The sequence below is a fragment of the Oryzias latipes genome, chromosome 13 (assembly GCF_053564925.1).
Source record: "Oryzias latipes strain Hd-rR chromosome 13, Olatipes_Hd-rR_3.1".
Taxonomy (NCBI): Eukaryota; Metazoa; Chordata; class Actinopteri; order Beloniformes; family Adrianichthyidae; genus Oryzias; species Oryzias latipes.
Genome location: NC_136249.1, coordinates 15,764,465 through 15,780,156, shown reverse-complemented (window position 1 = coordinate 15,780,156; position 15,692 = coordinate 15,764,465). Strand labels below are relative to the sequence as shown.

Genomic DNA, 15,692 nt, shown 5'->3' with positions numbered 1-15,692 from the left:
GCTCCCTGCTCCACTTCATTCAGATGCATCCCCTTGTAAACAAATAGATCCATGAACGCCTTTATTTTCCTCGTCTGAGCTGGAATCTGGCTCTAAACTGGATATTCGGCTGGACAGCTCTGATATTGGTGGCCATTTTTGTTGCTCTGCTAATGTTAGGTTGGGGGTGTGAGGGTCTGTGAGCTAGCAGGAGAGTGCAGAAACAGAGAGCTCTCACTAACCGAGAGGGAAAGGGGGGTCGGGGTTGCTCCGCACCAACATACCCACCCACAACTCAAAGGTGACTTTCTACTTAATCACTGCAGCTCTGCAGAAACTATGTCCTAAACAAGGACACCGTTTTTTTAATTCATTTTTTTGTTTGTTTTTTGTGTTAAAACGGGATAATCATAATTAAAAGACCGCTTTGGAAATACATCAGAAGATGATTGTAGTGAAACTTTAAACACATCTGGCAACCGTTGCTGATCAAAAACCCTGAGGCTGTCGACTGCTTATACATCCCATTTAAAGCAGATCAGAACAATAAACTTTTAAGACATTTAACATGAAACATTTAATAGTCCAGTGGGACTTAGCCTGTATTTTACAGAAATGACTCATTATTTTCCTACGTTTGATTTAAATATAGCCGTGAAGGTGAAAGATTGTTAATCATTTCAGTTAATTTGTTTCACATCAGTGGGTGACTTTTCTTCCATGTTTTACGCCTTAACTCCACCTTAGAATAATTTCTAAGGTGGAGTTAAGGAAGTTCCTCTTTGTGCTCACCCGGGTTAGAATGATGCTGATAGGAGGACAATCTCTGGTTTGGTTCCTAGCAAAAACTTTTCCTGTAACACTCAATGTCTTTAAAGAAAAGAAAAAAGATGAAATAACTTCAGGGAACCAAGATGATTGACCACCGGCAAAGACTGAGGAAATCAAAACGGTGAGCATTTTCCTTCTCTTGCTTCCATGTTAAGGATGAAGGTAATCATTAATGCAGTGTGTTTCTGCAGCAGGTAAGACATTAATGCTCTCTCTCTCACCTCACAATCAGATGAACTGGTGCTCGCACACTCACTGCTCCACAAGCGAACCTTTTCACACAGGAGAAAATAGCTGGCCTCCATTTTTGGGTATTTCTTTTTTCCTGCTTGGATTTTCCTGGAATGTTATTTGATCCATGATTTTGTTTTTCTCCCAAATATCTACACTGGTTTTTTTTTTTTTGACAGACTGAGGTAGGGAAAAAAGTATTTTACTTTGAAAGGAACATGAATGTTTGCCTCTTTGGTTCTAAGACAGAAAATGTAGTTTGAAGTTGTGTAACTAAAGAAAATAATAAATGCTCAGCATTGACACTGACTTTGAAGAACATATTACACTTGTACATTTACAGCAGCACATGGACAGATTGGAACAATACATTTTCTACATTTGTGTTTTAGTTCGTCTATGAATAATCTGAAAGAGAATTCCTGAGTTTTCAGTGATAATATGTTGTTGTTTTGTTGTTGTTTTTTTCTTTCAGTGTTAGCTCAGTATTTTGGTTTCCAATTTTAAATATCTTTAAACTTCCTCCGGAGTTCCTAAAGCTTCTAACACGTGCAGGATGTGGCTTTTCGCTTTTGCTAGGGTGTTAATAAATGCACAACTGTTCCTGGAATATGTGCAGACCTTTAGCTGAAGGATGTAAAAACACGGCTGGAAAAACGTAAACTTTGGCATTTCTATTGAAATTGCTAAATCTTGACAAGTGTGGTGAACCTTCATGCCGGCCTCACAGCGGGTTTTGATGGTTCTTCACGTCCATTTTCCCATAGAAGATCAAATCGAAGACTTCGGTGTCTGTTCCAGTAAAAACCGACATTTTTCTTTTAAACCAGTCAACAAAACAAAAAACCCAGTTAAATTCACCATAAAAACATACATGAGAGCAAAACAGAAAAAGAGCAGTCATTATTATGGAGATGGACAATTTCTTGTAGATGTTTTTCTGGGCAGGTTTGTAAAGAAGGTGTGCAGCACAGTGGGGGCTACCTGAGGACCTGTTTGGTTCAGACAGAGAATGATGGATTTAATTTTTTTAACAATCCGATTCTATGTTTGGAGGTAAAAAAGGTGAAGCTGGTGGAGATGTTGAAGGTCAGAGCTTTGAATCTAGAGGGGAAGTAAAATGTCTTTGCAGAAATTTAAAGAATTTCTTCTAAACTCATCTTCTGATGTTGATCTGTTCCCAATCTCTCAAAGCTCAGAAGCCTCCATAAAACATTGAACTAGCAGTTCTATCTTTGTATATCCGTGATGAGAAAGATTTCAGTTTTTCTTGAATTTTGAAATTATACATGTTTTTTTTTAGCATCTTTCAGATTCTCAGAATATTTTTTTAATTCCTGAAATGCAGGAATGAATGAGGAGCATGCTAACCAAATTAAAGTGGGGAGGGGGGTAATGGGTTGAAAAGAAGGGAGAGGTAAAGCAAAGCAAAAACATCAGAGAGAAATTTCCAAACTATACTGCAAAAGTTGATTAACCCATAAGAACCCTATAGTGACATCAGTGTAACAGAAAATAGCAGAAATGGTTTCTGTGGTCCACTTGGTTTGTGGTCAAATACACATCATTTTATTTTGAAGAAAAACTGGATCTGGGTTCTTATGGGTTAAAGCGTAACTTCATAAATGTCCTAAAAGTGTGCTTACAAAAGAGCTGCACTCGTGTGCACAACCGCACACAACTACACACACACAGCTATGTGGTTCTTTTATTAGTTTATAAAGGTTTAAATGGAACTGGCCCCTCATTTTTATCAGATTTACTCTTAGTTTATGACCCTCCCAGAGCCCTCAGGTCCGCAGGTGCAGGTCTGCTGGGGGTCCCAAAAGTCAGAACTAAAACCCACAGCGGGGCCTCATTTCAGCACTGGGGGGCCTCATCTGCCTGAGGACGTGAGGGCTTCACCCACTGTGGAGGTTTTTAAGAAAAAACTTCAAACCCATCTTTTTAGTAAAGATGTAGTTTTTACTTGTCCACATGTTTTCATTGGGTTTCATAAATCTTAGTAGCAAATAATTCGATTTATTTTTATTGTACTTGTGGGATGTGTATGTGCTGGGTTTCTATGTGTTTTTATTTGTTTCATTTTATTATTATTATTATTATTATTATCATTAGTATGTTTTCTATTTTAACTACTATTTATATCTTACTATTATCTATTTTACTTTGGGAATAATTTGACTGTTCTCTGCACAAACACACACAGATTTTGTACATCAGGCTTGTCTGCAAACACACAAGCAGACTGGTGTTTTCAGGCAAGTGTGTGTCAGATTGTACCATAATGCTGCTGAATGTATAAAAAAGGAGTGAACCTCACCCCCCCCCGCACACAGACACTGGGGAGTGCAAAAATGCAGGCAACCACAGAAACTCCCCATGGAGAAGGAACTTGAGAACCTTCATCCCCCCCCCAGACAATCTGACACCAAACACCCAAAGACAAATGTCTGCCATTGAAGAGCTAGAGGACGCTGAAATGTCTCTGCCCCAGAGACTGGGCTCCCAGATTCCAGCAGAAGACCCCCCAGATGACCATTGCCCAATGGTCCTGAGCTACCCCCAGGGTCCTACCCCGCTGCCCTACCAGCCCCCCCAATGTCCAACAACAGAACCTGAAATGTCCCTGCCCACCCATCCAGGACAAAATCTTGCCCCCCTTCAAGTGACGAAGGGACGGGAACTTTTGATATTCATCTGTCTGTCATCAGTCTGTGTGAGCAGAAAAATCATTTGGATTTTTGAGAATTCAGGTTAAGAGGTCAGATTTCTTCTTTAGAATAATGAAAAAAACACTTTATCTTAAAAAATTGTCTTCAGGTTCAACTCCCCAAGGGCAAAAGTACAGCTCTTTTTCAGATTTGCCGCTGTGATCGATCCAGTTCACAAAGACTAAATCACATCAAAAGTGTTGTAAAGGTCGTCTAAAAATGAGGAACCTGTAGTTTTACGTTAAATCATCTTCATAAATCTGTGATATTGTGGGTGTGTGGGCGGTTTACAGTTCTCTGAATCGCGGCCCGTTCTTGGAACCTGGTGACACCTGAGGTTTGCAGGCTGCAGCTTGTTAAAGCAGCAAACCTCAACACACAGCAAGTCAAACATCTCAGTTATGAACACCTCAGAAGTAAGTCGATCTTTGCTCCTACAGAGCGAGAAACTTCCTCTGAACCTTTCTGGACAGACTGCGGAGACAGACAGGAACTTCTCCGGTTTTTTTTCGGAACAGTGAAGGAATCACAGCCAGTCATTCGATTTAACTGATTTAAAAATGCAGTTTTGACTTTGGGTCTGTCAATGAATCCAAGAACAACAGAACAATACGGATAAAAGACCAGAAGCACGACGAGAGCTTTACCTTCTGCAGTGAACCTTGTAAATCTGGCATCTGCTGGTGAGTTGACGTACCAGTTGTGAAGATTTGTTTGTTTGTTTCTGCATGACAGGTTTGAACTTGAGCTTTTCGGATAAGCTCAACCCTTAAGGGGGTTTGCAAAGACACATTAAGACAGAACGCCTGGAGGGTTTTGCTTGAGCCAAAAGTCATTCCTCTAATCAACCATCTGCTGATTGACATCATGAAAAAACAAAATTCTAGATAAGTTTGCTTGAATAACAGTTGGAAATGTACTCTCTTCAGGATTTGCATTACAAATTTGGGAGTTTTTGGACATACCTATGAGTTGAGCTTCAGAAGATGATCTTTAGTGGGGATCAAGATCTCTGAGGTCAACACCAAACTCCAGAGGAAAATAAAAACATAAAAAAACAGTCTGTATGATGATGTTAGTAATAATTTAAGACTTAAATTCATGATTTTATGACCTAATAATAAATGGTAAATTGCTTTTATGAGCAACTATTTTTTTAATTTGCCATTTATCAGATATTAGGGCATGTATTTCTGAAATAAGTAAATAAATACAAGATCTAATGGTTCAGAAATCAATAAATATTCCTTTTAGTATTTACCCAAAAAAAGCATATATTTACATTATTATTTGAATTAATTATATTTGTGTGACAAATATTTTGTTATTTATACATTTTCATTACTCTTATGGTCGACAAATGAACAAAGATACCTTGTAAATGATGTCAATAAAAATACACGTCTCAGTTTTAATCCGAACTACTTGTAATAGGTCTTTATAATTATTATTGAAGATTGATATAATTGTTTTCTCTTCCCTTCGTGTTTAAATTCATCCCTATGTGTTTGTGTGGAAAACGGCTTTGCATGGAGTAAACAGCAGCATAATTCTCCCCTTTTTCCTTTTGGCATTTTTCATCTTCAGGTGTTTCCACTTCCAACATGAATGCTTCCGGCTTGAACCTCACAGAAAACAACAGCCGCAGTGATTTCTGTCGCTTCAATGAGGACTTTAAGTTCATTCTTCTTCCAGTCAGCTACACCCTGGTCTTTGTGGTCGGACTGGCCTTGAATTTCACGGCGCTGTTTGTGATGGTGTTCCGCACAAAGCACTGGAAGCCCTCCACCATCTACATGTTCAACCTGACCATGTGTGACACGCTCTACATCTTCACGCTGCCCTTCCTCATCTTCTACTACGCCGATGAGAACGACTGGCCCTTCACCGAACCGCTGTGCAAGATGATCCGCTTCCTGTTCTACTCCAACCTCTATGGTACACTACTGACAACAACACACACACAACACAAACAACTACTAACATCAACACACAGACACATACAACTACTAACAACAACACACACAAACACTCACCGAACCGCTGTGCAAGATGATCCGCTTCCTGTTCTACTCCAACCTCTATGGTACACTACTGACAACAACACACACACAACACACACAACTACTAACATCAACACACAGACACATACAACTACTAACAACAACACACACAAACACTCACCGAACCGCTGTGCAAGATGATCCGCTTCCTGTTCTACTCCAACCTCTATGGTACACTACTGACAACACACACACAACACACACAACTACTAACATCAACACACAGACACATACAACTACTAACAACAACACACACAAACACTCACCGAACCGCTGTGCAAGATGATCCGCTTCCTGTTCTACTCCAACCTCTATGGTACACTACTGACAACAACACAAACAACACACACACAGACACATCAGTAGTGACAATAACACACACACACACAGTACTCACAATAACACACACAAACACACACACTCACACACATTTAATACTCACAGTAACACACACACACATTAGTTCTCAAAGTAACATACAAAGACCTATCAGAACTGACAACACACACAGACACCCACACACACGCACATTTGATTGAAGTTTCCTGTCTGCTCTTCAGTAACGTCCTTTACTGTTTAAAGAACCAGAAGATCTCATTGTAGTAATGTAAATCTGTTTCTACGTTAACCCTTGTGGTTCCAGGGTCCATTCTGTTCATGTGCTGCATCAGTCTGCACCGGTTTGTGGGGATCTGCTTCCCCGTGCGCTCTCTCAGCTGGGTCAGCACTCGTCGGGCCAGGCTGGTATCGGTGGCAGTGTGGGCCAGCGTCCTGTTCTGCCAGGGTCCAGTTCTCTACTTTTCTAGAACGAGGTGATTCTGAGTCTGACTATGCTGTAACTTTTCACCGTACAGATGATTGAATCTTTCAAGTTTTATGAAATCACTGACTCACCTCCTCCATCAGAAGTACCACCACCAAGCAGATCATCTGCTATGACACCACCAGCCCAGAGCTCTTTGATGACTTCCTCCTGTACAGCTCTGTGGTGTCTGTGCTCATGTTCGCGCTGCCCTTCATGGTGTTGATGGTGTGCTACGGCCTCATGGTGCGGAAGCTCCTGGAGCCTGGCTGGGGGCCTGGAGGGGAGGTACTGACAGCCCAACGGACAAAGCAGAAATCAGTGAAGATGATCATCATCGTGCTGGCAGCGTTCATGCTCTGCTTCCTCCCATTCCACCTCACACGCAGTCTGTACTACTCTCTGAGATACCTGAGAAAGGTGGATCCAACACAGGTAAAGGCTGACACCCCCTTTTTAAACAAACACTTCTTGTGTCTTTGAAAGCTGGGTGTGTGAAAGTCTGATGTGTTCATCAGGTCAGCTGTAGTTTGTTGGAGTCCTCCAGCGTGGCTTACAAGGTGACCAGGCCTTTGGCCAGTGCCAACAGCTGCGTGGACCCCATCCTTTATTTCCTGGCGGGTCAAGGCACCCGCAGCAGTTTCATCAGGAAGAGCAGACCATCTTCACCCAAACCAACTGTGAGTCCAGATGTCACAACGCGAATCTGAGTCAAAAGCTCCAAATGTGACTCAAGAAGAAAAAGTTTCACTCTGGCTGTTTGTTTGGAGCAACAGAAAGCTGAAATATAGCATGAACTCAGAGAAAGTCTTTATGTTTAGAGTAAAAATAGTATTTATTATTTAGGGTTTTTATTGAAATGAACTTTAGAGGTGAAGATGTTGGGAAAGCCTTAATTCCAGGTATGAACAATACATCGCTAACCTTTATGTCTGCTGTCATTTCATTCATTTGACAGCAATAAAACTGTTCTTTCTTTTACCATCAGTAAACATTCAGTTCTAGTTTTGAGAGAGCTGGACTCCTAGTACCTTACAAAATCACTTTTTCATCACAGACGTGTCTAATGATTTTATCTTTAAATTTAAACAACTCTAAACCATAGGTTTTGACCAGAAGCAATCTGTTCCCAAATACTTTACACAGTTTGTTTTGTTAAAAGTATACTGCAGTATTTTTAAAGCAAAAATACTCTTATATACTAAACTAGAAAAGGTTGTTTTTTTTGTTCATAGAAAGTTCTTTCCAGCTTACAGAGCACTTCATGACAACCTCAGGACCGTTTTGAAAGTCTGCATTCATGCCTACTTTATGTCCCAGCATCTAAAAAATGAACAAATGTTACCTTATGACATTGTTACTCATTTTTATATTGCTCCTTTGCAGCATTTCTTTCATGTCCATTCACAACATTTTTTAGCGGTTCATCTGTCAAAGTAAAAGAAAAATGTTTAAGTGTTGAAGTGAAATCTCAGCTGTTTGGTGTTATATAGAAGATGACCAGTAGGGGGCGAAAACGCTCAACTTTACCAGCAAAAATGGCTCCAAAACAGCTTTGGACCAGTTTTTTAGTTTTTGTTTCTTTCTTTCATACAACATGAAACAGCATATTTGTTACAGACAAGAGCAGCACACACAGAAATATTTTAAATATTCCTCTTTTTTATTTCAATAATATAAACTTCAAACAAAAAGCATGATATTAACAACTTTTACAAATGCATTAAAATAAGGTTTGCTTAACAAAAACACATCTGGCAAACAATAAATGGTAAATATGCTGTCTAATCTATGACTAGATTAAATGAAAAGATGTAACTTGATGCCGTAAATATCCTGCCCGCTGTTTCTTTGACAGGATGATCAGAAATAAGTTTAGAAAAAGTATAAATAATGTAAAAGCTTTATATCTTGATGGATGTGAATACATGTGCACCCAACTTTAGCACTTTCTAATATTTATAAAGACTGTACATCTTCTGTTAGTGAATTTGTTCAGCGTGTCGTTAAAGTGAAACGTCAGGTGGTTTAGTGAATGTATTTGAGTTGTCATAAATGCTCCGCCCCCATGCTGCAGGGCGCCGTCCATTTTGTCCATTAAAAAATCCTGAAATAAATGAGAATGTGTCGTCTTATGTACATATATATATAAACATATTTACATGTGTTGGTTTATAAAATCTCACTTTTTGCACATCTCATCATAAATATCTGTAATCTGTGAGATCTGAGTGCTGGCTAAACCCGTGAACATCAAAGCTGACGGATCAAGAAGGTGAAAGTTGATGAGGAGCAGGACGGCTCATGAAGATGTTTGACATTTGTGAAAACGTTGAGATGCTGAAGTAACAGATGCCAGTGCCCTGATGGCCTCCATGACCTCCACGCACACTAAACGCGTCAGGACCTTCACATGTCCAAAGAAACAGACAGTAACGTGAAGCTCCGAGAGGAACCCCAGGAAATACTGTGCGGCTCAAGTCGAGCTTTGGATCACTGACCTCAAAGCACGAGATTCAGATCAAATGACATTCAGCTTTTTACTGGTCTGCCCTCCGTCATCTGCACGTTGGGTTTGATGAAAGTTGGGTAGGGGTGAGCTGAAGCCCCTCACTCTTGCGTCACAACTATTTAAACCATCTGATTGTGAATGATTCAGATCTGTTATTGTTCATCTCTCAGTAACTTTTTAGACCTGAATATCTGCTGATAATACATCCTTCAAAGGTTGCAGAGAATTTTGTCCCACAGACTTTTTAAAGCAGGTTAGTGTCCAACTGGAGCAAAAAAGAAGTTTATCTGTCATAATAAATACAGTTATTTTCCTTTTATCGCATAAAGAGGAACGACCTCTTCCAGCAGATGGCGCTCTGGGGTTCTGTGAATCGCTGAATATTACGCTCCATCCCGACAGTCATCGTAGGATGCCATATTCTTCCTCGAGGTAGCGGCTTCTTCTGCACTTCTTCATCTGGAGAGAAAAGGATGGAACCTTCAAGTACTTTTCATAAATTAATTCGATTTTTTTAGATCAAAGTCCCTCTCTGATCACTCCTGATTCACAATGATTTAGGAAAAAAAATACCGGTACTCAGAAATGCAATTTCAAGCTTAATTTTCTTTCCATATGTCCTTCACCATCAGAAAAAAGGGCTCAAGAACACACCCAAAATCTATTTTCATCGCAGCGAGACTTTAAAGAAGAGGTTTCAAATGAAAGTCAGATGATGCTCCATCAGTCGTGTTACCTTCTGAAAGCAGACGATGGAGCCGAGGAGCAGAAGGGTTTCCCCCCGAACAGGGAGTTCCTGTACTCCAGGGAGGAGGTCTTGCTCTCGGTGGTGACGGGTTTGTACTCAGGGATGTGAGCCACTTGGAATCTGGAGATAAAGTAAAGACAGTGAATAAAATTTGACTGTAGACGAGGTTTTAATCTGCATAAATCAAAAATACTTCACAGAGAAAAGCTGTTGAGGTTTGGATGCATGAAAGTAAAAGTGGTCTGAAGTAAACGGTCTGTACATTTCTCATTTGAGAAGAAAAACGGTTGAAAGTTTTGGTCAAAATGTGTCAGTTTATAGTGTTTCAGAGGTTTTGGCTGTGCAGCCCGTTCCTCCTGTGGGGGCGGAGCTCACCTCCCCACAGACAACACTGCAGGCTCCACCTCCTTCCTCTTCTTCTCTTCGCTCCCATCCATCTTGTCCTGCACGGCCTTTGGCACAGCCGGGGCGTGGTTTGTGTCTGCAGACACTCCCCCTAGCAAGGGTCTCTTCTGCTGTTCGGTGGGGGTGTCCAAAGAGGGCAGCTTGAGGGTTTGGGGGGTCTTCAGGGGCTCCTTCAGGGAATCCAGAGGAGGGATGAGAACGGCGGGCCATTTTTTGTGAGCGCAGCGGGAGCAGCGGTAGCCGTGTTTGGGGGCCAGCCCGGAGAGGCCGGAGATGGTGTGGAGGTGGGAGTGATGGAGGCAAGGCCTGGGGAGGGAGCACAGCGTGGACAAAGGAGACAGCATGGGGAACCTGGGGGGTGAAAGACAAACCAGAGGAGGGGGCCATCAGTTTAATCAGCAACATCCTCTGAAGGAGAGTGCTGGTTCTTCTGGTGTTTCGTCAACTCTTTGACAGCAGAACTCTGAAGCTTTCATCTGTTTCCACAGAACCTACTAAAGAGATGAATGGAAATGCTTGTCACTGCCAAACTCACTGAGGGAGCTGCCCTGTGGGGGCCCAAATGAGGCCATGCATGAGTCCCCCCCCCCCATACACACATAACTGAGAGGTTTCCAGACCCGTGCATGGACCTCATGTCAGAACATTGTGGAATTAAAGCTCATTCTGCAGCCAGAACTATCAAATTTGGTCCTGCAAAAAAGAAGAAATGAACTACTAAGGAAAAAACGCTTTACTAGAAGTTCTTCTCCATCTATTTCTACTCAGCGTGTTTACAACTTTTGTGCAATTTTTATAAACAAAAAGTAAAAGTTGGTGTTTAAAAAGACAAAAGTAATCCCATGCCCCAGTCACATGCATCTGTAAGGGGGCTGCAGGTTTTTGGGTTGTCCTGGCCCCGCTCAGTTCAAAAGGCAACTTGGGTGGCTGTGGTGCAGAGGTAGAGCGGTCAACCTCTGATTGGAGTATTGCAGGTTCAATTCCCGCTTTACACACTCATGTGCCAAAGTATCCTTTGGCCAGACACTCCCACACATTGTTCCTGGTGATTATAGGTTGGTGCCGGTGTTCAGGAGCAGCGTGTGAATGGGAATCACAAAACATATGACACCACTTATAATATTCAAATAATTTGAACAATTTATTCAAAAATCACTGTTAGTGTTAATTATTGACACTAGTTATAAAAATCCAACATTTTCTGTGTTAAAATTCAACTACAAAGAGTGTTTCTCCAACTCTGTTTCAGAGTTTTAACCCAGTCTAGAGTGGACCTAAACAGACACTTTTGAATTTAACTCTGAAAGTTGAATTGGCTCGTACGGATGGCCACCTTAAGGGTCGTTATGAGAGTGGAACGTACCATTTTCATGCCTCTGGTAAGTGTATCATGAAGTATTTGTACTTGTAAGGCTAATGGAAGTTGCATGCACTTATGACATACAGGTGATGCTGTCATATGGTGCGCTCATTCCACACTGTAGTTAGTAATGTGAGTAGATGTGAGTGTACGTGGTGCATGAACCTGTTTTCTCTACAGGTTCACAAAGCGGTACCAAAGCGGTAACCCATACAGGTTAGATTATTTTTCGCAGGCAGGCAGCGGGTCCCCACCCCTAAGGACATTTGGGACTAAAGCATTAATGGACTTAATCCTTAGTAGTCTCTGAACTCATCAGTAAGTTTGCCAATGACATCAGCTGTTTAAATGATGTAGGAATGACACTGGCACCCCATTATTCTAGTTTTCATTTGAAGTTTGACATGAAGGTTTTAAAAAGGTTATTAGCTTTAAAATCTTTGGTTTAAAATAAGAGTTATTACCAGAACAATTTTTTAACATTGTTTTGTCTTTGCTTTGTGTTTGCATTGATGCATTTTTATCTTGTTTCTACACATTTGTTCTCTGGTATAAAACATGAAAAAGGTTCGATCTCAATTTTTGCAATTGTTTCAGGTTCATTGTGGAAACATTGTGTGTAAAAAAAAAAAAAAGAAGTTGCACTAAAAAGATGGTGAGCATTGCCACATAATACAGTTTTAAAGAAAAAAATATTAGAGTAAATTGTAAAAAGATATATTCAAAAAAGCTGTGGACTAATACAGATTATTAGATTATATTCTGACTTTCAACGCCACAATCCTGCTGTTGATTTTCACTTAGCGGGTTAAGAAGCAGACCGTCTGCTTTAGCCACATGACCAGACGGCTGTCAGCACGGAGTGAGCGCCATCACTTCAGACCTGCAGGACTGAGTCACCGCCAAGCTGCGCCAAACTGAGCAGATGCCTCCACTGTGGTCTGAACTCCCCAAACCATGTTACACAGGAGTTTTTAGAAGCATTTGTAAGGCATTATGCTATTTTAATGTGCTGTGAATGAAGCTGGTTTAAGTTCATCGGCTCAATCAATGTAAAGGACCCAAACCTGGAAAAACATTAATTTTTTTTTAAAAACGTGAGTTAATTTGTTTACTGGTAGTCATTTCTCCAGACTTTTTCAGGCTCTTTTCTTTCAAACTTTCCTTTCCTGCTCGTCAGCAGTGACCTCAGCGACATGATTGGCGGTTTGTGGTGACATACCTGATGGAGGAGCCCTTGCTCATCTGTTTGCTCTCATATTCCAGCAGCAGCTCCTCCAGCGCAGCAGCGTTTTCTGAAAATCACACAGGTCCAGACTCAAAACCCTTACTGTAGAGTTTTTCAAGAGTCAGGTGAGCTGCAGCACCTCTGTTTACTTTAAAGCATGAATGGCAGCGATCTGAGAGCAGCTGAGTAAGGAAAAGAACAAAGAGGGGGTTTTTGGCTGCATGTGACCTTCTCTGACGAGCATGTGGTCACCTCCACCAGAGACATGATGATATGTGGATCAAACGCACCTTTCTTCTCGGTTATGAGGCGCACCAGAACGCTGATGGTGTCTTCGTTCACCTCATCAGACATGTGGGGGCAACTGTTACCTGCAGACAGACAGAAAGACAGACAAAAGGAAAGTGAATCCAATCATAGGACTTGACAGAAAGTCCGCAGCTCTTCAGCATCGTCCTCCAGCGAAAATGGACCTTAAGATGGAGACTAGGGCTGCACGATATGAAGAAAACTCGCGATATGCGATATCACTGATTAATATGGCGATAACGATATAATTTGCGGTATATAAACAATTAGCAAAACAACCAAAAATATTATTCCCATTCCATTACAACAGCTTAAAAATTATACTACAAATGACCCTTGTTGACATAGGAGGCGAACATACAACATAATAGGGCGCCATCCGATTAGTTAACAACGTGAAGGGGTCCATCTGATTGGTCAAATGCAGAAAGGGATTCTTTCAATCCATTAAACACTTCAAGCTGCTATAAGATTGTTTGGCCACATCTAAGGTAACCATTTATTGCAAATTTGCTGTCTTTTGCGATATGCATATTGCACCGCTTGATATTGCGATAACGATAAATTTGCGGTATATTGTGCAGGCCTAATGGAGACGCTTTCACACACACAGCATGGTGAGATGGATTATACAAACTCAGCTGAAAACCCAACTTCCTGTCCAATACACCACAGCCCACCAACTTTAAAGCCCCCAAATTATCTGATTATCTTGAGGAAAATTGAAAACTGTCAGAACTTCAGATCTTTCTGATGTTTTTGCTGTAAGAACTTTAGATGTTTTTTCCAAACATCCTCCCAGTTGTGAGAATCTGTGAGGTAAAACATTCCATGCATCCATCCATCCATCCATCCATCCATCCATTGACTAATTCTATCATCCAAACATCCATCCAATCCTTTATACATCTAAACACTCATCCATCCATCCATCCATCCATCCATCCATCCATCCATCCATCCATCCATCCATCCATCCATCCATCCATCCATCCATCCATCCATCCATCCATCCACCCATCCATCACTCCATCCATCCATCTGTGCACTCATCCATCCATCCATCAATCCATCTATCCACTTATCCCTTCATCCATTTATTCTGTTTTTTTCCCACCCTCCACAGTCTCTGTTCCTGTTTGTAAAATATACTTTTTGTGGCATCTCCTAACCCTCTGGTCCCTTTGCCTTATGGTTTCACCACCTTCCCCCCAGAAGCTTTATCCCCTTTTCAAATTGCCCAGGCCGTGTTTTTTTCTCCTCTGAACTCCATGAAGGTGTACAAGATCTACTGGACTTATTCTCCAACTTGTTCACTCTGTACTTTGTGGATTTCTGGAAAGTTTTTCTTCTGTTTTTTGTTGTTGCATACTAAATATAAAACTACACATTATTTTTGCAAGTGAAATGAAAAAAAAAGTTTGATATATGTCAACAATGTCAGTTAGAGAAGAACTCCAGTTTAGAGAGCCCAGCAAGCCCCTCACATCTACGTACAGTAGGTTAAACCTCATTAAAAAATAAAAAGAGCTACCTGCTGCAGTTCACCTAGTAACCACCAGGTGGTCGAATATATTAATTTATAGTCATTTGTAAAGTCCGATCTCAGAGTTAGAAACAGTCAGGGGACGGGCTTCTAACTGAGGAGTTAAGCCCCTCAGATGGTGACGATAAAACCCCCACGCCTTAAGCGAGTCGGTCATGTGACCACATTTGACCTCCTCAGTCATTTCCAGCACATGTGAAAGGAGATCTGCATGGATCCCAGCCACCCTGGGTGTAGTCGTTTCACTGAAAGACAGTGCACAACAGGAACATTGTGTCCCTTTAGGGTGAAGCACAGTGACTAAAAACGCAAAGATGAACAACGACACAGCAGAATCCGTGACGGCCTCACCCTCTCAAACCGGGAGAGCAGTGGACGCACAAAAGCTGAAACACGCTTACTCAGCAGATCCATTCTCTCTGCTGGGGTGTGATGCACAGCCCTCCATTACCCCCCCTCCTCCACGAACCGGCGCCACTCAATGCGTCAGCGTTAGCCAGTGGTGTGTCCATGACAGAACTCTGTCACGTCTGTGAGGAGAACAGCATGAGCTTCATGTGTTCCAGCATCAGCTGAGGACTTCAGTCCTTCACACTGAGGAACCAAACCCACTGAGGCTCAGTGGATATATTTACTTCTATTGAATAAAACATCCTTTTATTTACGCGGATGAATGCATACATCTCCATCCTCCGACCTGTATGCTAAACCAACAGCATTTCACACCTTCTCTTTCTTTCAGGGAAAGAGTTCGACGTAGTTTCTTCTTCTGACATTGACGTGAGTGTATCGCTTTAGTTTCCACAAAGAGACGACTCCATTTGTGCTTCCATCAGCCTCTCCGTCAAAGCTGCCACTCCAGAGTCAAGCTTGCTTTGCTGTAATTTATCCCCATGGGTGTTTCCTCTGTTGGTGGGGGCGCTAAGAGAAGTGATGGAAAAACCTCGGCTCAAGCTGGAGGAGA

The 15,692-nt window shown here is 41.5% G+C and overlaps 2 protein-coding genes across 6 annotated transcripts in view; one reads left to right on the top strand and one right to left on the bottom strand.

The window, feature by feature from the left end:
* The first annotated feature begins 820 nt into the window (after nucleotides 1-820).
* On the top strand, nucleotides 821-8,737 carry p2ry2.1 (purinergic receptor P2Y2, tandem duplicate 1). Of its 4 annotated transcripts, none has more exons than XM_078929491.1 (5): nucleotides 821-931; nucleotides 5,343-5,693; nucleotides 6,462-6,630; nucleotides 6,725-7,055; nucleotides 7,139-8,737. In XM_078929491.1, exons 2-5 carry the CDS (start codon nucleotides 5,360-5,362, stop codon nucleotides 7,328-7,330), a joined length of 1,026 nt encoding a protein of 341 aa, XP_078785617.1. In that variant the 5' UTR covers nucleotides 821-931; nucleotides 5,343-5,359; the 3' UTR covers nucleotides 7,331-8,737. The 4 variants fall into 4 exon arrangements, with proteins under 4 accessions (XP_078785617.1, XP_020564036.1, XP_020564035.1 ...); XM_020708376.3 differs by lacking the exon at nucleotides 821-931 and adding an exon at nucleotides 4,144-4,438; XM_078929492.1 differs by lacking the exon at nucleotides 821-931 and adding an exon at nucleotides 4,302-4,438 and having other exon boundaries at nucleotides 6,728-7,055.
* Nucleotides 8,263-15,692, bottom strand: part of relt (RELT TNF receptor) — a 24,920-nt gene continuing 17,490 nt past the window's right edge. For both annotated transcript variants that reach the window (XM_023961844.2, XM_011482767.3), the window contains exons 7-11: nucleotides 13,164-13,244; nucleotides 12,868-12,940; nucleotides 10,256-10,636; nucleotides 9,869-10,000; nucleotides 8,263-9,591 (exon numbers count right to left, since the gene is read on the bottom strand). In XM_023961844.2, the coding sequence (XP_023817612.1) occupies nucleotides 9,588-9,591; nucleotides 9,869-10,000; nucleotides 10,256-10,636; nucleotides 12,868-12,940; nucleotides 13,164-13,244 (671 nt within the window). In that variant the 3' untranslated portion in view covers nucleotides 8,263-9,587. The remainder of the gene's footprint in view (nucleotides 9,592-9,868; nucleotides 10,001-10,255; nucleotides 10,637-12,867; nucleotides 12,941-13,163; nucleotides 13,245-15,692) is intronic.

Coding starts and splice junctions, on each gene's coding strand:
- p2ry2.1 (XM_078929491.1), top strand. CDS start 5,360: ATGAATGCTTCCGGCTTGAACCTCACAGAAAACAACAGCCGCAGTGAT. Junction 6,631..6,724: donor CTCTACTTTTCTAGAACGAG/GTGATTCTGAGT, acceptor CTCCTCCATCAG/AAGTACCACCACCAAGCAGA. Junction 7,056..7,138: donor GAAAGGTGGATCCAACACAG/GTAAAGGCTGAC, acceptor TGTGTTCATCAG/GTCAGCTGTAGTTTGTTGGA.